The 27,713-nt window shown below is 38.1% G+C and overlaps 2 protein-coding genes across 5 annotated transcripts in view; one reads left to right on the forward strand and one right to left on the reverse strand.

Annotated features, from left to right (window-relative positions):
* BCAR3 (BCAR3 adaptor protein, NSP family member) overlaps positions 1–6,756 on the forward strand; it is a 110,009-nt gene extending 103,253 nt beyond the window's left edge. For both annotated transcript variants that reach the window (XM_080801835.1, XM_080801836.1), the window contains 2 exons: positions 2,586–2,798; positions 6,131–6,756. In XM_080801835.1, the coding sequence (XP_080657961.1) occupies positions 2,586–2,798; positions 6,131–6,309 (392 nt within the window). In that variant the 3' untranslated portion in view covers positions 6,310–6,756. The remainder of the gene's footprint in view (positions 1–2,585; positions 2,799–6,130) is intronic.
* Positions 6,757–18,182: 11,426 nt separating this feature from the next.
* Positions 18,183–27,713, reverse strand: part of FNBP1L (formin binding protein 1 like) — a 105,551-nt gene continuing 96,020 nt past the window's right edge. For 2 of the 3 annotated variants that reach the window (XM_080800902.1, XM_080800904.1), the window contains 4 exons: positions 25,988–26,120; positions 25,521–25,615; positions 23,508–23,656; positions 21,593–21,903 (listed from right to left, as the gene is read on the reverse strand). In XM_080800902.1, the coding sequence (XP_080657028.1) occupies positions 21,725–21,903; positions 23,508–23,656; positions 25,521–25,615; positions 25,988–26,120 (556 nt within the window). In that variant the 3' untranslated portion in view covers positions 21,593–21,724. Of the gene's footprint in view, positions 20,446–21,592; positions 21,904–23,507; positions 23,657–25,520; positions 25,616–25,987; positions 26,121–27,713 lie in introns of those variants that run through there. The other variant, XM_080800903.1, reaches the window with a different exon arrangement.

The following is a 27,713-nucleotide window of genomic DNA, read 5'->3' on the forward strand; positions in this document are numbered from 1 at the left end:
GCATGTGGTGACCATGAGGCTTACATATAACAACTTATAACAGTCTGTTATTGAACCTGATACCAACTAAGTTTGAATCCATTCTAAATCTGTACATTTTTACTCCCTCCGCACAACATTTTGTTTCTGATGTCACATTTTACTTCTTTGTATCTGTGTTTCCTAAGTGTTGTAGTTAGGTTTACCACTTTTGTGTTTTAACCTTCTAGCTGTATAAGTGATTAATCTACTTTTACTGTCTATTTACTTTTACCAGTGAGATTTGTATTTTTACATGTTTTATTACTAAGTAATGCCCTTTTCAGCTTATAGAAGTCCATTTAACATTTCTTATACAACCAGTTTAGTAGTAATGAACGCCTTTATCTTTTATTTGTTTGGAAAACTCTTTGTTTCTCCTCCAATTCTGACTAATAGCTTTGCCAGATAGAGTATTCTTGTTTGGAAGATTTTTTTCTTTTAGCACTTTGAATATATTGTGCCAGTCCCTTCGAGCCTCTAGAGTTTCTGCCAAAAAATCTGCTGATATAGTCTTATGGGGGTTCCCCTATACATTACAAGTTGTTTGTCTTACTGCTTTTAAGATTTTTTCCTTTAACTTTTATTTTAATTATAACTTGGTGTGTGGATCTTATTTGTAACTCTGGGCTTTCCTGGATCTGGATGTCTTATTTCCTTAGGAAGGTTTTTAGCCCCTTTTCTTCTAGTACCCCTATAATGCAAATGTTAGTTTAAGGGACTTATGGAACATCATTAAGAAGACTGTCTTCACTTTTCTCATTCTTTTTTGCTGCTCTGATTGTATGAGTTCCATTATTGTGCCTTTGAGTTCACTAATTCTTTCTTCTGGTTCATCTAGTCTGTTGAAGCTCTCTACTGTAATTTCCAGAAAGTTCAGTTGTTTTCTTCTCTGTGACTTCCATTTGAGACTCTTGTATTTTCTGTCTCTTAGAAGTTTTCACTGTGTTTATCCTTTTCCCAAATTCAGTGAGCATCTTTATGACCATTATTTTGAACTCTTCATCAGGTAAGTTAGCTATTGCCATTTCATTAAGGGTTTTTCTGAGTTTTTTTTCTCCTTATCCTTTCATTTGGATCATATTCCTGTTTCTTCCCTTTGCTTGATTCTTTGTGTTGGTTTCAGTGCGTTAGATAAAACAGTTACCTCTCCCAGGCTTGAAGAAGTGGCCTCATGTAGGAGATGAACCTTACCATTCAGCCCTGATCTAGTTCTTGGTTATCTCTCTAACCTTTGCGATTGTCTAAGCAGGCTTTTATTTTTAATGGCTCCCAGTAGTTTAGGATATGCCAAGACCTGTCAGTGTCCCAAAGGGAAGGGTCTTGGCCAGCATCAGTTTTTTAAATTATGCAAATATATATAGTCCTGTGAGAATGCAAGTATAAGCCCCCATTGGCCACCAGAGCCAGGTGATGTGGAGCTGTCCCATGGATGGCAGTTGCCAAAAAAAAAAAAAAAAAAAAAAGGCTTCAAACAAGGGTATTAGCTTAGCTCCCTTCTAGGCGGTATCAGGAAGCAGTAGCAAGGCAGAGGTAGAGGCAAAGATGGCACCCACCAGCCTACATTACCTCCAAGTATCTCTGTAGGCCCCCAGTCGTGTGCCAGAAGTGAAGCCTGCTTCTCAGGCTAAGGCTCCAGGACAAGCAAATAGACCTCTTTCACAGAAAGACTGGGGTATGTTTCAGTCTGCTATCCGTGCAGCACCCTGGGGGGTTCCAGTTGTTAACAGTTCTGTGAGATACAGGATCATGGTTCCACTAGCCTTTACAGCCAGGTGATCAGGGGTGTATCATGGGGAATACCCACAAAAACTGAGGCACCAAATGTGTGTAAAAGCTCCCCTCTGAAGATACTGGCACTCTGCAGTTTGGCAGAGGGGAGAGCATATAGATGTCGCCTGCAGGAAGAAAGAAAAAAATGATGGCACCTGCTGGCTAGAATAAGGCAAAGAGCATGAAGATGTTGCCCGCCAGCCAGCAGGCCCCTAGATGTGTGCTATATTAGCCTGCCCCTCAGACCAACACTTCAACTTTAGCAAATGAGCTCTTTACAGTCTGCTGCCTCCATGCTGAGCCCTGGTACAGGTGAGTCTGAGCACACAAGCCCTTTAATAAAGAGCTTGTTCTCAGTTTGTTACAGCCTGTGGGTCTTGTGGGCGAGAACAGTCGTGATTTTCAAAGCTAGCTGTTTTAGGGGCTTGTCTCTTAGGTGCAGGTTTTACAGTTGGGGCATCCAATGTGGGATTCAAACCCTTTGCTCCTCAGGGAGAAAGCTCCAAGTTTTGCATTCTCTCCCAACTGTGCCAGGATTGAGGTTTATAGACAGGTTGGGTCCTGGCCTCTCCTACTTGCTTCGATGTGGGCCTTGTTTACCTGATATGTAGGAGTTGCTCAGTTTTTAGGGTTTTTTTCAGAGGAAGTTCCATATTTAGCTGCAGTTTCGGTGTCTACTGGGTGAAGTGAGCAGTCTCTTCCTATGTCACCATCTTGAATTGGAACTCTCTTTCCTTAACTTCGGAAAAAAAAAAAAAAACAAACAACATGGAAAACTTTATTCCATTTTTCAGAGTCTACGTGTGTTCCCCCCAACAAAATATCAGTCCCACTATTGATGCCTCTTGTCACCCTGATGGAGCGCCAGGCTGTCACTTTTGAAGGAACTGACATGTGGGAAAAAAATGATGAAAGCTGTGAGATTATGCTGAACCACTTGGCCACAGCCCGGCTCATGACAGAAACTGCAGACAGCTACCGGATGAATGCCGAGAGGATCCTGGAAGGTAAGAGCTGTTTTCTGTAAGCCGCTCTCTATTCTGCATAGTAATTAGAATGAAGGAACAAAAGAGCATGGGTGCTCTCAGTTAGGAAAAGACAAAGTAGGAAAAATTAAGTAGGCATGGACTTCCCTTTCTTATGATTGATCATTACTCCCTCTTAGTCCCCCTGAGTGACTTGAGAATCCTGTTTCTCCTTTCCCATGTGTTCTGTTGTGTCAGTGGCATAGAATAAACTGAGAGAAAGGGTCAAGAAGGAATTGGTCCGCTTGCCTACCATTAGTACTTCTGATTGGACCTATGTGAAAGTGGGCCAACATGAGGAGTTAAGAGTTCTATGTGACTTCATTTACCTGCATTCCTATTTCTTCCCACAGAGAAGTGAGGTCCCCTGCTTTTAGCATCAGAGGGTCCAACACAGGCAAAGGCACTGCTGAGAGAGCCTGGAGAAAAGTATAAACCATCAGTGTCTTAAGGAATGACCAACTAGGCTGAAGGAGGTGGATATTGGTGGGAAGGCCTATTTATTTCTTCCTGAAAAAAAAGCTGTTGCTCCAGAACTAAGTGGCTTACAATCTATCTGCTGTAGGTTTAAGAACTATATACATCTTTTAGTTTTTTAATCAGAAAACTCTCTAGGGTTGGCAAGTGTATGATTCAGAAAATAAAAGCACCTAATTGAATTCACCAGATACTGGAGTGCCTGCTTACATAAAGCTAATAACTATATTACTTTGGATGTTGCCTAAGCCAATATATTAGGATGGGTTTTGAGAAAAGGGCTTGAAGCTGCTCTACAGCAAATTAAGGTTATCTAATCGCATTTCTCAGTTAATCCTGCTACAGATTTATGTAGCAAGTTTCCATCGCTGGGAGTAACTATGAACCCAGTAAGACCAGAGATTTGCTCACCATCTACCCAGGCCAAGGCAGGGAACCCAGAAGCATGTTAATTGAATGATTAGAAATCATCTGGCCTCTGGTGTATTATCTGTCAAAGATATTCTGGCATCACAGGGAAGGATGGACTAGAAGTCGTCTTTTTTTCTTATGTTAGTCACCATACAGTACATCATTAGTTTTTGATGTAGTGTTCCATAATTCATTTGCGTATAACACCCAGTGCTCCATGCAATATGTGCCCTCCTTAATACCTATCACCAGGCTCACCCATCCACCCATTCCCCTCCCCTCTGAAACCCTCAGTTTGTTTCCCAGAGTCTCTCATGGTTTGTCTCCCCTGACTTTTATTTTCTTCACAAAGATCCTGTAAATCTAGATGGTAGAAACAGATTTAAGGACAGAGCAGATTACATCCAGCAGGAACCAAGGATAAGAACCACATGTGTATGACTCTGGCTGGAGGTTTCTACCTCTCAAATAGTTGACTGAGTATCCTTGGTTTTATGTAGACAGATCTTCTCTTATGTAACAGAAGAGAGGCACGAAATAGATCCACACATATGGCTATCCATATATTTTTGAGAAAGGTGCCAATGTAATTCATTGGCTTTAGTCTTTCAACAAATGGTGCTGGAACTATTGGATATGCAATGCAAAAGAAAAAATGAATCCTGATCCTTACCTCAACCATGTACACACTGATCAATCTAAAATGGATCATAGGTCCAAATGGAAGAGCTAAAATGTAAAGTTCCTGTAAGATAACAGAGGAAATTCATTGTGTCCTTGGATTAGCAAAGCTGTTTTAGGACACAAAAAGCATGAACCGTAAGAAAAATTTTTGATAAAATTTTAAATTTTGCTCTTCAAAAGACACCATTAAGAAAGTGAAAAGGTGAACCATAGACTGGAGGAAAATATCTGCTAAACGTTTATCTGATAAAGGATTTATAATCTAAACTATATAAAGAACTCTTATAACTCAATGAGCAGACAGACAAGATTTGAACAGACAATATACCAGAGAAGATCTGCAAATGACAAATAACTATAAGATGTTTAAAGCATTAGTCATTGGGGAAATGTAAATTTAAACCACAATAAGACAATACCACGTACTGCCTAGAATGGTTACAATTTAAAAAGAATGATAATACTGGGGCACCTGGAGGCTTAGTTTGTTAAGTGTCTGACTCTTATTCATTTCAGCTCGGGTCTTGATCTCAGGGTCATGAGTTCAGACTCCATGTTGGGCTCCACACTGGATGTGGAGCCTACTTAAAAAAAACAAAAATGGTAATACTAAGATTTGGCAGCTTATGGAGAAACTGGAGCTGGTGAGAATGTAAAATGGTACAGCCACTTTGGAAGAGTTTGACAGTTTCCTTAAACATACTGGGGTGCCTGGGTGGCTCAGTGGGTTAAAGCCTCTGCCTTCGGCTCAGGTCATGATCCCAGGGTTCTGGGATCGAGCCCCGCATCGGGCTCTCTGGTCAGCGGGGAGTCTGCTTCCCCCTCTCTCTCTCTGCCTGCCTCTCTGCCTACTTGTGATCTCTGTCAAATAAAATAAATAAAATCTTTTAAAAAATTGTATAAAATAAACATACATACTGTATGACCCAGTAATTCCTCTCCTAGAGAAATGAAAACACATGTCCACACAGACTTACATACAGATGTTTACATTATTCATAACAGCCAGAAACTAGAAACAAGTTATACATCCATTCATTCCTTTTTATTGCTGAGTAGCATTTGTTATATGGACATTCCACATTTTATCCATTCACCAACCGACAGACCAGTTGGTGAATGGATAAAATGTGGAATGTCCATATAACAAATGCTACTCAGCAATAAAAAGGAATGAACTGATAACCTGCAACAATATGGAATAGTCTCAAAAACATGGTACTTAATAAAAGAAACCAGACATAAAGGCTGCGTTGTATGATTCCATTTATATCAAGTTCCTAGAAAAGGTAACACAAAGCAAAGAGGTACTAGCTAGTTTTCCAGGAGGGTGGAAATGTTCTAAAACTGGTGGTGATGGATGTATAAATTGTATAGGCTTACTATTGTATATGAAACTGCAGCTATAGTAGGTGCTTTATGACACATAAATTATACATCAATAAAGCTGTAAAAACAAGATTCTTTGAACACTCCTCTCCACAGTGGCTTGTGCACACGAATTTTATTCTACCATGTTTCAGTGAGTTTACTTGGTATTCCTTCTCCAACGGTGCTCAGGTCCTTGAAGACAGGGCTCTGCCCTTTCCTTGTATAAAGCAGAGCCTGTATTTTTCTTTGGGGGCATTTTTAAAGTTCTGATAAAAGATGAATTTCATTTTGATCTGACTTTAAGCAACTAGATTTTCAGTCTATTGCTGACATTACCTTTGAAAACTGAAGTAACTGTTCTGTTTTCCTAGGTTTTCAGCCAGATGAAGAAATGAGTGAAATCTTCAAGACTGAATTTCAAATGCGATTGCTATGGGGCAGCAAAGGTGCACAAGTGAATCAGACAGAGAGATATGAGAAATTCAACCAGATTTTAACTGCCCTCTCACGTAAACTGGAACCACCTCCTGTAAAGCAGGCAGAGCTTTGATAACTCTCCAGAGAACCTTAGGATATTATTTGAAGCTTCTCCAGTTTCTTCTTTGGGAAGGCTTATCATTTGATAAAGTAATAATGTGCAAATCTGACAGTATACAAACTTTTAGTATCCATAGGATATTAAACATGTAAATTGCACAGAGCACACTTATTTATGAATTGTTTAAAATTACTACTGATTTTAAAATGAAAATAATTTATTATGAAGGTAACTATTGCTAATGTTGATCAGTAAATTTAAGAGAAGACGATGTTGGCTGGTTGCCTTCTTCTTCTGAGGTATTTGACCATTTTAGTTTAAATTCCTTGACAGATAAGTGTAAATAGAAAAGAGTTGAAAAGCCTGAAAGATTATGGAAGGTATCAGTTGTATGATATTCTTTAAATATGAAAAATGTAAATAGTCATATGAAAATATATCTTTTTGTGAAATAACTGTATCTGGTCTCTTTATTATTAAATAACTCATCATAGTACAATAAGTATACCTCCTACCTTCCTGGGGTATCCTCTTCCCTAGATACTATATCCTAATAATAAACCAAAATTAATGAGAGGATATGGAAAATGTAAGGTTTGTGGGCATGGGAGACAGAGTGAATAGTGATACAAGGTAGACCTGGCTCCAGAAGACCTAGGTTCAAAGTGAAGCTGTGGTGCTTGCTAGCAGCTGGACTTTGGTCAAGTCCAAACTCATCATTCTGCGTGCAGCACAGCACCTAGTATAGAGGAAATACCCAGATGCTAGTATACTTCATGACAGCACTTCATGCATTTGAAAATAACCAACTGCTGAGCTTCCAGTTCCAGATGGTGATGTAGGAAAACCCTGAACTCACTTGTTCCCAGATACACCAAATCGATACCTATTTATAAAGCACTTCCTCCTAAAGAAGTGAGGGCTTACTGGATAGCTTCTGCACAACGAAAGACGAAAGCTAGACCACACACAAAACAGCAAGAGGGATAGAGGGATGGTGACAGTAACAAAGGGAACCCCTACTCCCAAAGCTGCAAACTGAAGTGGGGAGGGATACTACTGAAGGACCACAAGCAGATTTGTTTGTCCTGGGGTAGAGAAAAGCCATGGTTTAAAAGGGCAATTAGAGAGGCACCTGGGTGGCTCAGTGGGTTAAAGCCTCTGCCTTCGGCTCAGGTCATGATCCCAGGGTCCTGAGATCGAGCCCCGCGTCGGGCTCTCTGCTCAGCGGGGAGCCTGTTTCCCTCTCTCTCTGTCTCTGCCTGCCTCTCTGCCTGCTTGTGGCCTCTGTCTGCCAAATAAATAAATAATCTTAAAAAAAAAAAAAAAGGGCAACTAGAACATAAAGGAAACAACCCTAGAGCCCTGCAAAATAGTGGGGGAGCTGCTGGAACTCTAGAGGGTCAGAGGGACTGGTGAACACCATGGTTTGTTCCCCCCGTCACCTTGACAGAGCAAGATAGAGCATGGTCTTGGCACCATTGCTGGCCTGCCACCTCAGTGAGCCCCAGGCCTGTAGCCCACACCAGGCCCAAATGCCCTGGCGTGCAGAAAAAAGCCATAGTTTAAAAAAGCAACTAGAATGTAAAAGATCCAGCCCTCAGACTCCACCGAAAGGCAGAGAGCTGCTACAATGCTCTCTGTTCAGAGGGGCTGGTGACACTGTTTACATTCTCCCTCCACCTTTATAGCGTGGAAAAGAGCAGTCTACTGCTTCCACGAGCCCCCAGTTCCTAGCCCACACCAGCCCAAGCCACCCCATCAGAGTGGCCTCAGTATGCCACATACTGGACACCCCTGGTCAGCATCCATATAGCTTCAGCTGTCTCAGCAAGGTGACAGAGGCACAAAGCACGCCAGAGCAGTCCAGGCCCATGCCACTTTGGCTCCAAACAACTTGCTAGGGCAGGATGTCCTGGCTCATGACCTTTATGGCTCAGGGTGCCCCCCTCTATGAAATGACTTGGGACACTGGACTGCATCCCACTCTAGCTCACTCACCCCACCAATGCACCTCCTATGCAGAACACCCTAGGACACCTAAGCTTACACCACTTCAGTTTCAGCTGCCCTGCCAGGGCACCCTCTGCACAGAGTACACTGGAACCCAAAACTTGCACTAATTTTGGCTTCAGCTATCCTGCCAGGTGCCCTCTGCACAGAAAACACTGGGACCACCCTGGGCCACCCACATCAGCTCTGGACATGGCAACAGGGCAGCCCTAGCAAAGAGTGCCAAGGACCCCTCGCCCTTCCCAGCCACAGCTCTAGCCAACTAAAATCACCAGGAGCACACAGTTTATACAGGGGACGACCAAACAAAAGACCATTTCTTCAAATTTAGGAGAAATAGCTCTTCTACCTAATTCATAGAAACAAAAATAGTAAACCAAAATGAGAGAGGAATATGTTCCAAACAAAAGAACAAGGCAAACCCTTGGAAAAAGAACTAAATAAAAAAGAGCTAAGCAATATGCCTCACAAAGAGTTCAAAATATGGTCAAAAGATGCTCACTGGACTGGATAGAAAAGTGGATGAATTCAGTGAGGATTTTAACCAAGAGACAAATATTTAAAAAGAACCAGAGGTGAAGAATACAATAATTGAAATTGAAAAATACACTAGAGGCAATCAACAAGAGATTAGAGAATGCAAGAGAATGGATCAGCAATCTGGAAGGCAGGTAGTGGAAAACACCCAAGCTGAACAGCAAAAATAAGGAAAAAAAGAAAAGAAGGGGAAAAATCAGGTTAGGTTAAGGGATCTCTTGGACAACATAAAGTAAACAAGTATTCTCAGTATAAGAGTCCCAGAGGAGAAGAGAGAAAGGGAAAAAACACTTAAAATAACTGAAAACCTCCCTAACCTGGGGAAGGATATATACATCCAAGTCCAGGAAGCAAAGAAACCTCTAAACAAGATAGACCTAAGAAGGTCCACATCATGACACACAATAACATTTTTGTTCTTGTTAGAACAAAGATTAAAGATAGGTAATTCTACAAAGAGGGAGAAGCAACTAGTAACATACAAGGGAAACCCCATAAGCCCATCAGTTGATTTCTCATCAGAAATTTTGCAGGCCAGAGAGGAGTGGCAGGATACATTCAAACTGCTGAAGGGAAAAAAGCTACAACAAGGAATACTATGCCCAGCAAGGTTATCATTTAGAATTGAAGGACAAAAAGTTTCCCAAACAAAAGTTAAAGGAGTTCACCACCACTAAAACAGTCTTACAAAAAATGTTAACGAGACTTCTTTAAGTGGTAAAGACAAGACCATACTGAGAAGAAAATTATGAAAAGAAAAAAACTGACATAAGTAATAGCAAACATACAGTAAGGCAGTAATCACGAAGCTAGTATGAAGGTTAAAAGACAAAAGTAGTAAAACCAATTATATTTAAACAGTTAAGGGGGACTCACAAAATAAAAATGTGAAAATTAACAACATATACATAAAACATGTGGGGAGATGAGTAAAAATGAAGTTCTCTTATAATGTGTTCAAATTTAAGGGGTCATAAATATATGAAGGCTAGGGGTGCCTGGGTGGCTCAGTGGGTTAAAGCCTCTGCCTTCGGCTCAGGTCATGATCCCAGGGTCCTGGGATTGAGCCCCACATTGGGTTCTCTGCTCAGCAGGGAGCCTGCTTCCCCCTCTCTCTGCCTGCCTCCTCTGCCTACTTGTGATCTCTGTCAAATAAATAAATAAAATCTTTAATATATATATATGAAGGCTATATACTTAGGATATTACATACAAATCTCATGGAAACCACAAACCAAAAACCTATGATATACACACAAAAAATAAAGTGAAAGCCAAGAATACTACTAAAGAAAGTCATCACAAGAGAGCAAGAGAACTATAAAAATCAGAAAACAAAATGGCATTATGTACATACCTATCAATAATTACTTTAAATGTAAATGGTCTAAATGCTCCAATCAAAATAATTTATTGTTACCTTTTCCTCTAGCTGGTTAAGTACGAGTTTTCCAGGCTTACTTTCTAGGCTTCTGACTTCACAAAGGAGACACTTTCTAGTTTATTAGGATCCCTCTCATTTTTTTCCTATTATAGAAAATTTGGAATACAAGATTTTAAAATAAAATAATAAATTTCAATCACTCTGCCACAAACTGCAAACACTTACCAATTTGCTTTTTCTTCCTTTTTTCTTCCTGTCTTCTAAATAATTTGGGGATCATATGAAATACCCAACTTTTCTCAAGTTACAAAAATTTCTCCATCATGTTAAATAGCCTTTGAAAAAATACAATTTATTGGTTACATAAGTTATACTATAACCAATTTCCTTCCATCTTAAATATGCCATCTTAATATTCCATTTTAAATATGTTCCAATATACTAGAATGAAGTATGAGCCTCTCATTATGGTCTATTTATTATAAGGGAAATATTAGTTTTGAATCCTGGTTCTCTGTATTTCCATTAATGTGACCTAGGATCGTAAGGCCCTCTCCCATTTTTTTCCAAAGGATTATTTGCTTAAAAAAAAAACAAATAAAACCAAAAAAACCCAACCAAACCAAAAGTACTATTCGACTTCTGGCAATATGGTGGTTTAGGTACTCTTGGAAAACCCTTTCATTATAACTAAATAAATAAATTTTTTTTTAAGATTTTATTTATTTGACAGACAGAGATCACAAGTAGGCAGAGAGGCAGACAGAGAGAGAGGGAGGAAGCAGGCTCCCTGATGAGCAGAGAGCCCGATGCGGGGCCCGATCCCAGGACCCTGAGATCATGACCTGAGCTGAAGGCAGAGGCTTAACCCACTGAGCCACCCAGGTGTCCCTAAATAAATTTTAATAAACTTACCTTTTAATGAACTGTTAAACTTGACAGAATGAAAGGGAAATCCCCAAGAAATAATCCTTCCCATCCCACTTCACCTACCAAAAGGATCAGCAAATAGATACTCTGTAAGAAAACTTAGGTGGCTCCCTAAGGCAAATACTAACATCACCTTAGTGAATGGGAGGTGTCTTAGGTGAGTCAAAGGTGAAAGATCTCTATTAAGTAGATCTCTATTAAGTAGATCTCTATTAAGTAGAGTCCCTCTATCAAGGGTCCCGGTTGTTAGGCTGGAAAAAAAAAATCCATCTGCCTAGCAAAGAGAGGTTACCAAGAAATAGGCCTTTCTTTTATGCATAGCTACAAAAAAAGAATTGTAGTGAGAATGGTCTTTGGTGAGGATTTGCAACTATAAGCCTATTCTCAAACAAATCTAGAGTAAAAACCCAAAACTAAACTGATTTACAATGTTCCTAGGTTGCTGGCATCCCTGGGGCCTAGCAAATAAACCCATCCTCTCAGGAGGAAAGCATCCAGTATTCATACAAAATAAATTTAAAAATGAAGAAAGTAATGTTTAAAACTAAATATATATTTACATATGAATATATATAAAATCAAGCAGAAGCAATGTTATCATGAACAAAATGTTGGGGAAAGAAAGATTTAGAACCCAATGCCTTCAGATACTAGAATTATCACATTTTAAATGCAACACAATCATATACAGTTGTGTATAAAGAGAAAATGAACCCCAAAAGGAAATGAGTATTAAAAAATGCACTGGGTGTGGTGCATAAACAATGAATTCTGTTACACTGAAATTAAATTAAAAAATAATAATTATTATCTGTATCTAACCTACTAACTAAAAAAATGATTACATTTTGGGGGGCGCCTGGGTGGCTCAGTCGTTAAGCATCTGCCTTCGGCTCAGGTCATGATCCCAGGGTCCTGGGATAGAGCCCCACATTGGGCTCCCTGCTTGGCGGGAAGCTTGCTTCTCCCTCTCCCACTTCCCCTGCTTGTGTTCCCTCTCTCACTGTGTCTCTGTCAAATGAATATAATCTTTAAAAAAAAAAAATTACATTTTAAGAGAAACTTGGTAGATCCTTTAGAAATGTATAGTAAACTAAAAAAAAAAAAAAATCAATGGATGCTAATATTAAACAGAAGATTAGATCTTGGGGCACCTGGGTGGTTCAGTGGGTTAAGGGTCTGATTCTTTCCGCTCAGGGTCATGGGATGAAGGCCTGCCTCAGGCTCCACACTGGGTATGGATCCTCCTTGGGATTCTCTATTTGCCACCCCAACCACGATCATACTGTCTCCAAACAAAAAACAAATAGCAAAAACCCAGAAGACTAGATTCAATTGAAGCCTTAATGAACTCACAGAGACAAGGAGAGGAAAAGTAGAAGACAAAGATGAAAAGATTTAAAAGACCAAAACAGAATGACCCAAAGCATCGCATCAGAGCTCCAGAAGGAAAGAAAGTGCGGTGGGAGGAAGCAATTCATCCGGAAGAAAGGGCAGAGATTTAAGGATTGTTGAGCAGTGAAATGGGTAATCTTCTAGGTATATCGAGACAATATTGTGTCTACTGTGTGAAGTTAAAAAGGCAATCAAAACAGTAGCACAAACTAGGATCGGGGTGATCAGTTACTAGAGTTCTGATAAAGTGTTTTCTTCTAATCAGTAGGAGGATTAAAAACACTAATTAGCTTTAAGTTTTAAGTTGTAAAATGTAAAGGGTAAATGCTATAAGAACAAAATCAAAGTTTCAAATTAGAAGAGGAAAAAATGGAGAAAACAAGAATGCAAAAAGACAGTAAAGTGAGATGAATAGCAGATGAATGACATCCGACAAAAAGTCAGAAAAAACTCCAAAGTTATCAATAATCACTGTAAATACAAACAAACTCAATCTGCCAGTGAGAAGTCAGAGATAGCCATCTAGATTTAAAACAAAACAATCTAGGGCACCTGGGTGGCTAAGTGGGTTAAGCGTCCAACTCTTGATTTCAATTCAGGTTATGATCTCAGGTTTTAAGATCAAGCCGGACATCAGGCACATGGAGCCTCCTTAAGATTCTGTCTCCCTCTACCCCTCCTTGCATTTTCTCTCTCCCCCAAAAATAAAAAATAAAACCTACACTCTATATAAGAAACAAAATATAAAAATACATAAAAACTTGAAGTCCATATAAAAAGGTTAGGAGAGGGGCACCTTGGTGGCTCAGTGGGTTAAAGCCTCTGCCTTCAGCTCAGGTCATGATCTCAGGGTCCTGGGATTGAGCCCTGCATAGGGCTCTCTGCTCAGCAGGGAGCCTGCTTCCTCCTCTCTCTCTGCCTGCCTCTCTGCCTACTTGTGATCTCTGTCTGTCAAATAAATAAATAAAATCTTTAAAAAAAAAAAAAGGAGAATTTTGAGGGAACAGGGTGTGATTAAGGGAATGTAGTATGTGTCTGGAGTGCTGGTAATGCTTTATTTCTTGACTCAACTGTTGATTTTATAGTAACTTACAGTGTACATTTACGTTTCATGCATTTCTCTGAATGTGTATTTTATAACAATGTGTTAAAATATTCATAAAAATATGTGATACCTAGGAATGTTTTCAAAAGATGTACAAGAGTTTGGTGAAGAAATTTTTAAACTTTAAAAATCTGAAAAACACTTTAGAAAAATAAATAGGAACATCATGTTCCTAGATTTTAAAACTTGGTATCAGAGATACCACTTCTTAAAATGACCTATAAACTCAATGCAATCCCAACATCCAGCAGGATTGTTCAAGCTAACTTGATAAGGTTTTCCTAAAATTTACATGGCTAAAAATAGTCAAGACCATCATAGGAAGATAAGATGTAGGGAGGGGGGGAAATCTGTTCTACTAGATATAGAAGTTCATTATTAAGCTACAGTAATTAAATTATCACTGGAAATTTGATATGACAGAAGTAACACTGGCAACAGTGGGGAAAAGGGTAACTTTTTAAATAAATAACTCTTGGACAATTGGTTAAGCAAATGAAAAGGGGAGGAAAATGGCCCCTTGTCTCCTATCATAAACTAAAATAAAATCTAGATGAATTAAGAGCTTCCATGTGAAAGGCAAAACCATAAAACATTTAGAAGAAAATCCAGAATTTTTTATTTTACTTTGAATCAAGGAAGAATTTTTTAAACTAGACAGAAAACATTAACTACAAAAGATCAGTCTACATTAAAACAAGTCTGTTCATCAAAGGAATCATATTACAAATGCAGCCTCCAACATTGGCTACGCCTGTTCCCTGCCACCTAATATTCACACCCTTCCGTTGTCCCCTTCTACACTGCACCAGGTTTGTTTTGCATCACCAAGTACATATGGCAGAAGTCATGGTATATTATGTCTGAGATTAGGTTATAAAAACTACGCCTCTGTCTTGGGTTTTTTCTCTTGTGGATACCTGAGGGAAGCAAGATGCCATGTTCTGAGCATCCCTATGAAGATGTCCACATGACAAAGTCCTGAGACCTGCCAACAATCATGTGAATGATCTTGCAAGCGGATCCCCCAGGTCCACACAAAGTCTCGAGATGACTGCAACCTCCGTAGAAACTAAGCCAGTCACCAGCTACGCTACATAGCAAGATAATTAGCACCCTTAATGCATAAAGAATTCCCATGAATATAGAAAGACAATCAACAACAAAAAAAGGGCAAAAGATATAAATTGCCTTTTCACAGAAAAGGAAACACAAAAGATTTTCAATTTCATCAATACACAGGGAAAGCAAATAAGACTACAATGAAAGGCCATTTTCATTCACTGAACTGACAAAAATTGAAAAGACTAACTCCTAAGTGTTTGCCAGGTTATGGAGCGTAAGTAACTCATACACAAGTTGTAGGTGTGTAAAACTGTTACAGTCACTCTGAAGGAAAAGGTGGCATTTTTAAAAAACTGAAGATAATTATAACCCACAAACTAGCGACACAAAACTTTTGTTATCAGTAAACATGCATATGAATCACAAGAACAGAACAACACAAGAATCAGGAAAAAGCACACATATCCATGAACAGGCAGATGGATATATTGTGTATTTATGTAATGGGATACTATACATACTAAAATAAACTATACATAAACATGGATAAATCTTAAGAGTGTTGAGTGAAAAAGCCAGTCTCAGTATTCAAAATATTTAAAAGTGGAATGTTAATAATACAGAAATCACATGAACCAATAAGTTCATACACATCAATGTGCAACTCTAGTAAAATAATTCTTTATCCTTTAAATAAACTACACAATAAAACTTAAATCTAAAGTGATGAAAGTAGCACATTCAGCAACCACTAATAATTTCCAAATCATTTTGAACAGCTGGGCTGATATAATTTTTTGTTTAACATGACTCTCACCAGCTAAATGATATCCTCACTATTTGATAAAAGGCTGCAAACTCTTCCAGTGACATGCCCCATTCAACTGATAGTCATTAATTTACTAATGTGCTGTTTGGCACCTAAAGAGAAGGGACATGCTGCTGATCCACATTTTACCTCATTGGACAGGATAGTGCCATCTGGGTGCTGGCTATATGCCAAGAGCCAGTGGTAGGAGCTCCCAGCTAGAGGAAAGAATGGGGGGTGGGGGAGTACTGGTTGGATGGGGATTGATGATCTGAGATGAACTGGGAAATTGTATGTTAGGTCTGTCTCATTCCACACCCAAACTGGTTCCCATATTGGCCAAACCAGAAAGAACCAATGACTGGTCAGATGCCAGTTATGATTCAGGACAAAGAAAGAAGGGGATAGCAAAGAGAATATAAAACTAGGCAAGTCTGCCAGAGCTTCTGCTGGCCCTGGGACAAAGCAGCTTGGTCAGGCCAGTTAGTGTAAACCAGTGGAGATGAAGAGGGCAGAAAAACAAAGATACTCCTATCTGGAGACCAGCCAAGGGAAGAGGGGGAAGAAAAGAGCAGGAGTTGTGCTATCACCTGGGGAGAGTGCTCTCTTTTGGACTTAAGAATCCTTGGTAAGGTCACTCTCCTCACATCTCTTCAGTGCACAAGGCAGGTCACCCTCCACCACAAAGGGCTATGTCCCTAACACTTATGCCTACCCACACTCCCAATCTTCCCAGCTGCTACCAGAGCTTAGACACCTCCCCTTGAGCAGGATGAGCCATTTCTTTGGGAGGATGAACAGAAGAGCTCTTCTTCAGCTTGGTTGCTCAGGTTCCTCTTCCACTCAAGGGCTTACAAAGATTTCCCCAAACCTGAAATAATAGTAAATCTATAGCAATTCCTTCACCTTTGTCATCATTGCTCAAACCTGAAATATGTCATAAAGTATCATGGGTGGTTTCTGAGAAACCACATGTACTGGAACTTGGTTTTACTAGTTTCTGGAATTATCATTTACCAATAGGTATGGAAATATTTCAGTATTAATATTAACCATGGTTGTAACGGTGTACACTGGTTCAACATCAGGCCTGCACATATAGAGTATGACAACTTCTTTACTCAGAAACATGGAATGCTAATCAGGTTTAGGAAAAAATACTCTTGTGGTAACATTGAGAGAAACCGACAAAACAAAAACTAAGAAATTCGGGATAGTGGTTATCGTTCATGGAGAGGAAAATGGTAATTTTCTATTTAAATTGGGTGATACACTTATATTTATTCTGTATGGTTCATAACATAGACATATTTTCCACAAGAAATTTTCCTCAGGGTTGACATTCTGGGTTTACCCTATCAGCTCGTTGCAAACTCCCATTTTCTCCAACAATGCTATCACCATCTTACAAAAATGAGTAAGAAATCCTGTAAGTCCTGAAATTGTGCTGAAATAAATACATTTATCTCGAGTTTCCCAACCGTATCTAAAGAAAGGAATGAGGCTAATTTGATGTGTCTTCTTCTTAGGATCTAGGTCAGTTCCCCATTACATTTTCTTCTAAATGTTGACAAAATTGCCCAGTACTTTTAAGACTTGTCAAACTTCCCAGAGTTTAGTGTTCACATTTTGTATTTTCCCACCCCTAATCTTTTAGCATCTCTTAAATTTCCAATAGTTTCTTATTCACAGTAACTATACTTGAGAATGTATTTGGCCCCAGGTTTATGAGTTCATTGAAATAGGTTTGGTGTTTCTTTAGTATTTTTTCATCTAAATGAATACCTTCTCACAAAGAAAATCTATCCTTTTCAACAACTCTGGAGATCCTTTCTCTCTTGTTAATATTGTTATAAGGATGTTATCTTTCCCTAGCAAGTAGGATTTGACTTCCTTGATCTCAATTCAGATAGTTTAAAAGCCCTTCTCATTGTTTTGAGTTTTTGTTGTCGACACCGTTTTCCTGCTATTTTGTATGTGTCCATACTTCCAAGCTTGGCATGGATCTCTAAATTCTAATCACAACAATTACAACCCGTTATTGTTCAGGATCAACCCAGAGTTTTGGTATTTTCTGGGGTTTCTAGAAGTTAATAGTCATGGTTTCATATTTCCCCTTTTAAAAAGCCGAGCCTTCTGAAATTAAGACTTCCTAAAATGTCAGATATGACACTATTGTGACAAACATTGCCTTCCCATGCTTTGAAATGACAGGAAGATACAGGTGCTCTCTGACCAGGAATTCAAGGAGAAGCACAGTAAATGCCGATCAGCATGTGGATAGATCAATCTATGGTACAATGACACTTTTTATGGATGCAGAGGATAAAATGGTGTAAAAGGAAAGTCTGTGCAACATAGCTATGGTAAATATAGAGATTAAAAGATCCAAATTATTACACTCCATTTAAAATTACTCTAAAGAAACAGTTAGTTTTTCTTACCTTTAGGAAAGCTTGAAAGAAACTAAAAACTAGAATAAAATTTCCAAAACTGCTTTGCAAAAAATGTCACCCAACACAGATACTTCCACTTCTGGAACTTGTCATCTACTTTGTATCATCAGAAATTCAGCACAATGAAGAACAAAATCATTACATCTCCTTAGTTCACATAGGAATAAGAGATAACACACTATACACCTTAAACTGACCATGAAAAGATTGTTTTATTCTGTGAAAATATTCTCAACAGAGAACACGATCTTAAACAAAGCATTTACCATTAAATCAACATGTGCACAAAAAGAGTAAAAATTACTGAAAAATTAAAGATTTCTTTTGGACAATTCACATGTTCAAAATTTAAGAATGATTTAAGAATGATTTAAACTGTGTAAGTACAAATGTCTGTCCTATTGTAATAACCCATGTACAGGTTGCACTATTCCACGTGAAGGACCTTGCCTCCTACGGAAGCAAATCCTGCTTTGAGAAAAACAAACAGTAGCTTGAAAAGAACAGTTAGTCCTTACAAGAAAGCCTTAAACTTTGCCCTCTGTGGCTGTCAGCCAAAAAAACACAAGCACTTCAGGCTTTGTACAGAGGACAAACACAGCCAGATCACATTTCCTCCTCACTGCTAACCTTTAAAATAAAAATAGCACTAGATTTTAAAACTACTTTATGTAGTCTGTCAGTACTGAATAATGTCACATTATATAAATAACCCTGTAAAGAGATTCAAAGTCTAAGCTATATAGTTTACTAGCCTCAAAGGTAATACACTATATGTCAGCTGTGTAACAGGGGTGTACTTGATCTTATGAAGGCATTAACTTTCACACAATTGTCACTCAGCTTTAGTATAACTGGTAGTACGATTCAAATAACACTGGGGAAAAAATTATTAAAGCAGTCACACAGCTTCTAAAATATTGCTTAAAATCCAATAATACACAGACCATTTCACGTTCTTTCTTTCCTCAAAACAGTAACGAACAAAATTAATGAAGCTTCTGTGGTACAAATACCAACCCCCCTACCCATGCCCATCTCCCTGTTAAACACCACTAAGAAATTCGTTAAGATACAAGTCATTAACAGAATCACAAATGTGAGGCAGGACAACATGAGCAACAGGGGCACTAAGGACAATTATATTTACAAGTATAAACATACAGAAATTTCCATTTTACAAGTAAAAGTGCACATAGATCATTACAAAGTTTCACTAAATTTTATCTGGTTCAAACAAAAGCATCACTTGGAAACAGACTATCGTTGTAATAATCAAATAAGAACATGGTCACCCCAAATTAAAACACAATGGGGGGGTCCATAAAACTTCTCATAAAAACACTGAGTAAAGTAAAATGGACTTGGACATGTCTTTAGCTTGATGCATAAATTTGAAGATGCACCATCAAACATGGTAGAGCTCTAAAAGCCACCTACCAAGGCTACATCGGCATCCGCAGCAGCGCTGCCGAGTTAAAGGAGGTCGCACTGAGCTGACACATAAAGCCCTTAGTGGGATACTGTAGTGGTAGTGTTGGCAATCAACAGATTTAGGCACTCTAGTTTAAGGCAGCATTTGAATGGAAGCAGCTGACTTCTGACAACAGTCCTTTGTCTTGAGGTGGTGAGTATCTTGTGTTTATTATGCCAGGATTTCAGTGCTGACTATAGATTCTTCTCAGACTGAGGTGAAGATGTATTACGTTTCAGAGTTCTTTCAACTGGGTTGTAGGCTAGAGCAGAGATGTTTTCTTTTTCTTATCATAAATACTTTAGGTTCACAAACTACTTCATAATGCCCAAACTGGAATGTTTGCAGTTGGGAAGTTATAGCAGGGTACACGAATACTAGGATGGAAACATTAGTGCTGGAGATGTCTGACAAAGTGACTTGCACTACAAATGTAAAACAAAACAACGACTTTGACAAGAACAAGGGATTATAAAGACATGCCTGAAAACTCTAGCCCAATCGCTCTAGACATGCAACAGGATGTTAAGCAAGCACAGAGGTGGCGCAGGCAGACACTGACAAATGGCAAGGGTTCTAACAGACAATGGGTCTAAAAGCCAATTAAAACAGAGCTGGGATAGACGGTCCTGTTGGGACAGCCAAATGTAAGACAAATTTCATGACAGCTCTACGTTTTTTCTGACTTAAACATCAGTAAAAGAAATGGAAAAAAAGTTGGCCATTTTGGGCTTTTTTCCCTTTATGTGAATAACTGTGAATGAGGAACTTAAGGACTGCTATTAACAATGATTCTTTAAAACAATGTATGGAAATGATAATGAAGTTAGTAAAAAAAGAAAAAAAAATGTCTGCATGCATTCATGCAACTTGCTTCTCTCACTCTCTGAGCCTGACAACTTAATACCCTCCCCCTAAAAGCAGCTGCATGTAACCTCCTTCAACATCTTGCCCATTTCCTCAGAAACCCTCTTCAGGAACCTGTAGTCCAGGAGGAAAAAGAAAAGAACAATTACTGAAGACCTTTGGTAAGACCAAAAGGGGTATTCAGTTTAAAGTGTCTGTCCCAAATGTCTAAAATCATTTTAATAGTCAGCTATGTGAAAACACCAGAAAAATCTGGACGTGAGCAAAATTAAGGACCAGTCTCTTAACTGCTTCTTCACTTTACTTCCCCACATGACCAGCACTGCACAATCCTTAATTACACAGCATTTTCCAACAAATGCTTGTTAAAATTAATTGGAAAAAAATAATCTTGAATTGATGATTGAGCTAAAATGAGGAAATGTCCTAAACAGTGGTACAGATAAAGTCCTACAACCCAGTTAGTCAAAAAAGGTTTTTCTTTTCAAACTAAAAATTTGCCAGTACTTTCCTTCCATTCAAGATTTCCTCTCAGTTTATTTAGAATCTATTTTCCTAAGTATAATTGCTAAATCATCACATAAGTGGTGGTATTTCCCAAAAGACATTTTTCAAGATGAAAAAATATAAGTGTTAATCTGGAAGGAAGTCTGTACATTATTGAAAATTATTAGTATACTAGATGAAAATATTTTCAGGTCTCAAAAAAACTCCATTTTATTCACATAAGAGCAAGACCAGGTTGATTTCTTTTACAGGTCTCTTGATTAGCCTACAACTAAAATAGATTTATGTTCAAGGTGTTTGTTTTCTTCCTTTAAGAAACCAAAGCTAAGAATAGGCAGAAAAACGAAAATGATTGTATTGATTTTTTCAATTAGCCAACTATTACTTTTCTTCCTGGAAACTGCAGCTACAAAAATTCAAACTCCTAGGCCAAACCACTCTTTTGGGAGTTAGCTTTCAGAGCAGTTTTACTTATTTGAATTCACTTACAGTCACTGTGTTTTCTGAAGCAAAGTGTGTGTTGGGGGAGGAGGGCTTCCTATATCTGGATTCCTGCCCAACAGATCAAATTCTATGACTTATAAGGCAGAAAAACACAAATCTTTCACAGAGACTTAAGCAGGACATAAAGCAAAAGGCTTTACACCAATAAAGCTTTACATCAATAAAGCTTCACACCAACGTCACTCAAATGGTAAAACATCACGAGAACAGTTTCTTGTGGTAATAGTATTCACATCTTTAAGATCGAGCCTACACTCAGCTCACATAGTGAACAGTGTATCTTGGATGCCTTTAAGTTTTCTTGTTTTCCCACCCATTGAATGTGTTTTTGTTTTATGTTATCGTTCCTATGTCATACACATCACAAAACTGCCTGGTTAGTTTAGATGTAAGTTACTGCACCTTTACTGTTTTTCTCTAGAGTTACATCTATGTATGATGTGGGAACGTAGCCTTCTTCACCATTCTGTCTCCGAGCTCTTGTCCATCCATCACCTTTGTCTTCCTCAATTATGTATAGAACTTCACCTTCTTTCATTGCCAGGGTACCTTCATTATGTCCTAAATGAGAGTTTTCATAGCACAAGCATAGTTAATAACTTCAAATAAAAGTTACAAATATACAAAACAACATGAAAACCTACTAGATTTCAATGTACCTGGAACTAAGAGCCCACTAACTCTCATTAGCAACAGCTTTATGATGCTTTAGTTTAACCAACACTTTCACAAACATTATGTCACTGGAAATGCACAATAACCCTGGCAAACTGGCATTGATATCACCCCCCCCCCCAATGCAGATGAAGTATCTTAGCTACATTACGTGTTTTTGACAGGATACTCTTATTTCACTACTTCAATTTCTTTCTCCAAATTTTTTTTGAAAGATTTTGTTTATTTATTTGACAGAAAAAGAGAAAGACAGAAAAAGGCAGCAAGAGAGGGAATACAAGCAGTGGGGAGTGGAGAGGGTGAAGCAGACTTCCCACTGAGCAGGGAGCCTGATGTGGGGATCGATCCCAGCACCCCAGGGTCATGACCTGAGCCAAAGGCAGACGCTTGACAACTGAGCCACCCAGAAGCCCCTCCTTTCCCAAATTTGAGTGGCATTGCTACCTAGAAAATTCATGAGGTGTGGGTCAGGAAAATATTACTGGAGGGTGGGAAGAAAGAAGAAAAGAATATAGTTTGGAGAGGGAATAGAGAAAAACACAGGTTCAACTCTGGTGATGTTGGAGGCAGAATAGTCATAGCCACAAAGCATGAACTTTCTTCGAAATCTCCTCAGACTCAGGGCTCTCCTTCTTCTCCACTACCAACCACTTCCAACCAGATTAGCAGTAACAGTTTTCACTAATGAATCTTCATTTAACATATGCTAAATTCTCCAGGTAACATTAGAGCAAGAACTTATTTAATACTACTTTCTCAGAATGAGGAGTAAATAAAAACTTTATTCAACTTTAAAATCAATACAATGGATGGGTGGGGAAGGACCTTGAATCATATGCCACTTTATAACAAATGATTATGGAAGTGTTACTCTGCTCCTCTGTGAATTTAGGAAAAGGATTTTTCACAGTCCAAGAGAGGGAAGGGCAACAAAAAATCTCCAAGAGAGAACCACAGTGTCTTCCATCCCTCACAGGAACTGTTCTCCAACCATCAGAAGGGAAGGATGGTATAGTCAGAAGTGACCATATTCTCTCCTTCTCTCACTTGAAAATATAGCCTACACGGTCTGAATATAATAGGGACATTCAGTTATGCCATGTGCCTTGTACCTGTCTCTCAATGATAGCAAGTTACAAGGAAGAGCCTTTTACTTCCTAGGTTGAGCTACATGCTCAAGCTGCTTCAACTGTGATGAGTACATGTAGTATTATTAAGATCTCTGGGGGAAATTAAATTCTGTTATCGACCAAAGTTGATAAATGAAATCTGTACTAGGATGCTGATAACACAAGTAATTTTCTTTCAGTGTCATGTACCGAAGAAAAACCTCTATTTGTAATATAGTTAAAACAAAAATATTCATACTAATGAGCTGGGATTACAATTTGCTGACAATGAACTATACAACTAAGGACATTAAAGTGCATGATTCAATGCATGTAGACTTTAAGGAACCAGTTTTTATCAAACACAACAGAAAATCATACCATCAAAAGGGTAGATAGCTTTGCAATGTCCAATAGCAGGCAAAGGATCATCATCTTCAAATTCATCATCAAACTCATTGTGGTGACCATGTTGTTGAGTTGGTCCACGGACTTCTTGGTTTGCATCATCAGTGTAACTTCCCTCAGGACTATAAAACATAAAAGTATACCTCATCAAATATCACAAACATGGGAACTTTTTATGCTACCTACAAGCTGAATTCCTCAGGATCAATTCAGAGAACTAAATAACAACGACACAGTTTCAAATTAAGCCTTTATTTTCTTAAATCCTGATGATATACATAAATTGCTGGTAATACAAAATGCTTCTTTGTTGAATTTACTGAAATTAAAAAATTACAATGTTCTAGGCATATGGCATGCATTCAATAATCACTGGGTCTGTCCAGAGATAAAATGGAGGGGACACTTGTCTTTCATCACCGCAGATTTATCACCTCCTCTTTTGGCAAAAGAACCCTAAAATTCCATAGGGGGCCCATCCAGACCCATGTTCAGTTCCCAGGCTTCAGGCAGAGCTTTGTCCTGACTGCAAAGGGCCTGTCTCAGCATAGCACATGTATGGTCAGAGTGAACAGTTCATGAGGAGGCTTATAACCCAATCAGGTAGAACAGACCCCAGAGACTTTTCTTTAGGACTGAAAAGAAGCTCCCTCCCCGCCTTCTCTACTGGACTTGAACCTGGAGAAATATGAGCCCCAAACTTTGGAAGATCATCATATGAAGGCTTCAAATGGAGCCTACATAGTAGAAGGCAGAACTATAAGGTGGAAACAGTTCTATCATCTGAGATCCTAGATCAAGCTCTCCCTAAAGCAAGCCAATAAAATCCCTTTTTAGTTTAAGCCAGTATGGGTAGAGTATTTATTCTGTCCCTGAAAGCAAAAAGACTCCTAATAAAGTTAACTTCCAATTAATCATGCCAACAATGAAGTTAGTAAAACTCAGAAAATTCAAAGAACAGGTAATCCAAAGGTATTTTTTTCTTAAAATTTTTTTAAAAAGAAAAAAGTGTTAATAATTTTGCTAAAGAATCAAATGACTGAATAAGATAATGGGAAAATCTGTATGAACAGAAATTAAAAGCACTTTCAGTATGCCTGGAAGCCATGTTCTTAAATAACACAACCTAGAGATTATATTACTTTAATCTAGGTTTTACCTAGTAACAAAAACCGGTATATTTGTAAGTATCTCTTGAGATACTAAAGATAGGTACTCTTTCAAAAGTGATAACGTAAGAAAAGAGAAGGAAGAACTAAAATTTATCAAGCACATACTATTCCCAGGTATTTTACTACGAGGTGCTGTATGTACATTATTTTATTACTAATAACCCTGTATGATAGGTATTTTAATCTCTATTTTATATTTTAAGAAACAGACTCAGAGATTATTAAAAACGAACTTGTTCAAATTGCACTGTCATTAAATAATAAGCCAAGATTTGATACTAGATCTCTCAAATTCTCTCTAAGGAGAATCCTAATTTGTTGGATGTTACTGGAGGAGGGGGGTAAGACATATACACAGCGGGGGAAATGTCACAAATGGTATGAAAACATGGAAACTTAACAAAATGCCTTTTGGAAGCTGTGATTCAAACTAACAATACAGATTTTTTTTTTCCTTCACAAAACTTTGAGCAATTTAACAGTTAAGTTTTTCTTTGGCATACGCCACCCAACTCCATCTAAACCTTGGAATCTTCCCAGGTCAGAGGAGCCTTTGCCTCCAGACTGTAGCTCCACAAATTTTCTGTTCCTACCTGTTTCTGGATGCATGCAATCTAATACAGACCAGTAATAGGAAATTTCATATTTTACCTGTAGCTACTGTAAAGAAACAGAAAGTCATTTAGGTTCATAAAACTAATGTTATTAAAAGCCAAACCTGTTAAATCAGGGAAGAACTCTATGAATTTTAGGACAAAAAGGTGAGAAAAATTTGAGGGAAAAGAAGAAATACACATAAAATGCAAAAAGTGACCTTTCTCGTCCCTGTGTTACAAGATGATTTATGTCACTGCTATGTCTTCTGTCTCCTCTCCCACCTGTTTTGCCTTCAACTTCAGAGAGCCAAGCCTTAGGGAAAAAAAATAAGTAAAACTTAGCTCAATAAATATTTTTAAAAGTTCCCAAGATAGTCTACATTTCAAATGTGCTTTAAGTTTTTATAATTACCTAATTCTTAGAGAAGGGAAACCTTTATTCTGGTTTGATCAATGACCAACTTCACAGCTGGTAAGAAAAGCAGGTTTAGTTTTACATAGTTTTAATTAGGAAAAACTTGAATGAAGAACTAATTCTAAAGATTATATACTATAGTGATTCCTTTTAGACCATACACCCTAAAATTGAATAAGAATTTGAAGATGAAATTGTAGTAAAAACCAACCTATCATAATGAAGTTTATAAAAATGATTTTACCTTAGACAACTGCAAAACAAACCTACCTCATTCTTATGGATTTCCATTCGCAGGCGGTCAATGTTATTCATGGTCTCTGCTAATTTAGGCTGCAAACTCCCTGGATCCCCCATTTGTGGATTTTTCTCATACACATCTTTCATTTTGTTGAGCGCTTCTCTGGAAATGGGAAGGAAGTCACAGAATATTCACTTCGTATGTTTCCAGGTAAACATACCTGGAATGACTCTGGTGACTCTCACATAGCCTAATCTTAAGAGTCCTATCTCTTTAAATTTAGTCAAACATTACCAGCTAAAGATAACCCGCATAAAGATGATAATGTATACAGAGTTAGTAATTTATGGAGACCGTCTTTTTAAATATTTGGAATGAAAAAATAGATTTCTAATTTCTTGCTTCTCATTTATAAGATTTTATACATAGTATAAATACATACTGTATATACGTATATTGTGTGTGTATGTGTATATATATTATATATGTCTTTGTACATATATAGGTTAAATGAAGGCCTGAAAAAATATTTCTCAATATTCTTAAATTCACTTCCGAAATCAAATTCATTATATCCCCATGCACTCATACATTCCTCAGTGTGCCTCATCTTAAATCACAGCATCTTTGTCCTCCCACTCAACTATGCTAGAAATAGGAATGCCATCTTTCACCTGTCCCTCTCCCAGTTCATTCATCTCTTCTTCATTTCTCTAATCATATCACTGCCAGTTATACTTCAGTCAGCACTCTGTGACTCCCTCTAACATTTGACATTATTGACTAACACTCTAATAATCTTTTCCACCTTGATTTCCTGGAGGTTCCATTTTCTTTTCCCTTCTCACCTCTACTATCTCATCTCCTTCCCTGGCTTCTTCTCTACTTCTGTTCAAACTTTAAACGTACGTTACATAAAATGACAAACGTTTCTTCTCACCTCATCCTACATTCATTTTTGAAAATGATTTCTTGTTTTTTTCTAGTTTTATTGAGATATAATTGACTCTTACTATCTTCAGAGGATACTCAATCTCCAGCCTTCCTTCTTTCCTAAGTTCTAGACACCCTGAACAAGTACCTTTTTTGTTGTCCATCTAGTGCCATGTTTTTTTAATTGTGTGCTCTTTGTTCATTTTTCCTTTTAAAATAAGCCCTTAAGTGTGGTGAAGTATTATCTAGTGCTTCTAAGTGCAAGAAGGCTGTGAGGTGCCTTATTGAGAGAATACATATGGTTAGATAGGATTTTTAATGCATGAGTTACAGTGCTATTGGGCCTGAGTTCAAGTTAATGAATGAACGGTATATATTAAATTATGTGTCTTCAAAAAGAAACACATATAAAACAGGGTTATAATCTGGGCAGCTCAGTGGGTTAAGCATCTGACTCCTGATTTCAGCTCAGGTCATGATCTCAGGGTCCTGGGATCAAGCCCTGTGTTGGGCTCCATGCTCAGCCAGGACTCTGCTTGAGATTTCCCTCTCCTTCTGCCCCTCCCCCCAACTCATTCTTTCTCAAATAAATAAAATAAAAATAAATATAAAAATAAAAATAAAATAAAAAATAAACAAAAAAAACCAAGGTTATAATTGATCAGTTGATAAAAATGTGACCAGAGGCTAAAGGGAGCTTAAACCTGTACTTCACTATTCACAGTGACTTTATAGAATATAACTACTACAAATAATGAGAATTGATTACATTACAATATTTAATTTACAATTAAGTATACTATCATACCCAATGTACAATTC

Source organism: Martes martes, assembly GCF_963455335.1.
Source record: "Martes martes genome assembly, chromosome: 4".
Lineage (NCBI taxonomy): Eukaryota > Metazoa > Chordata > Mammalia > Carnivora > Mustelidae > Martes > Martes martes.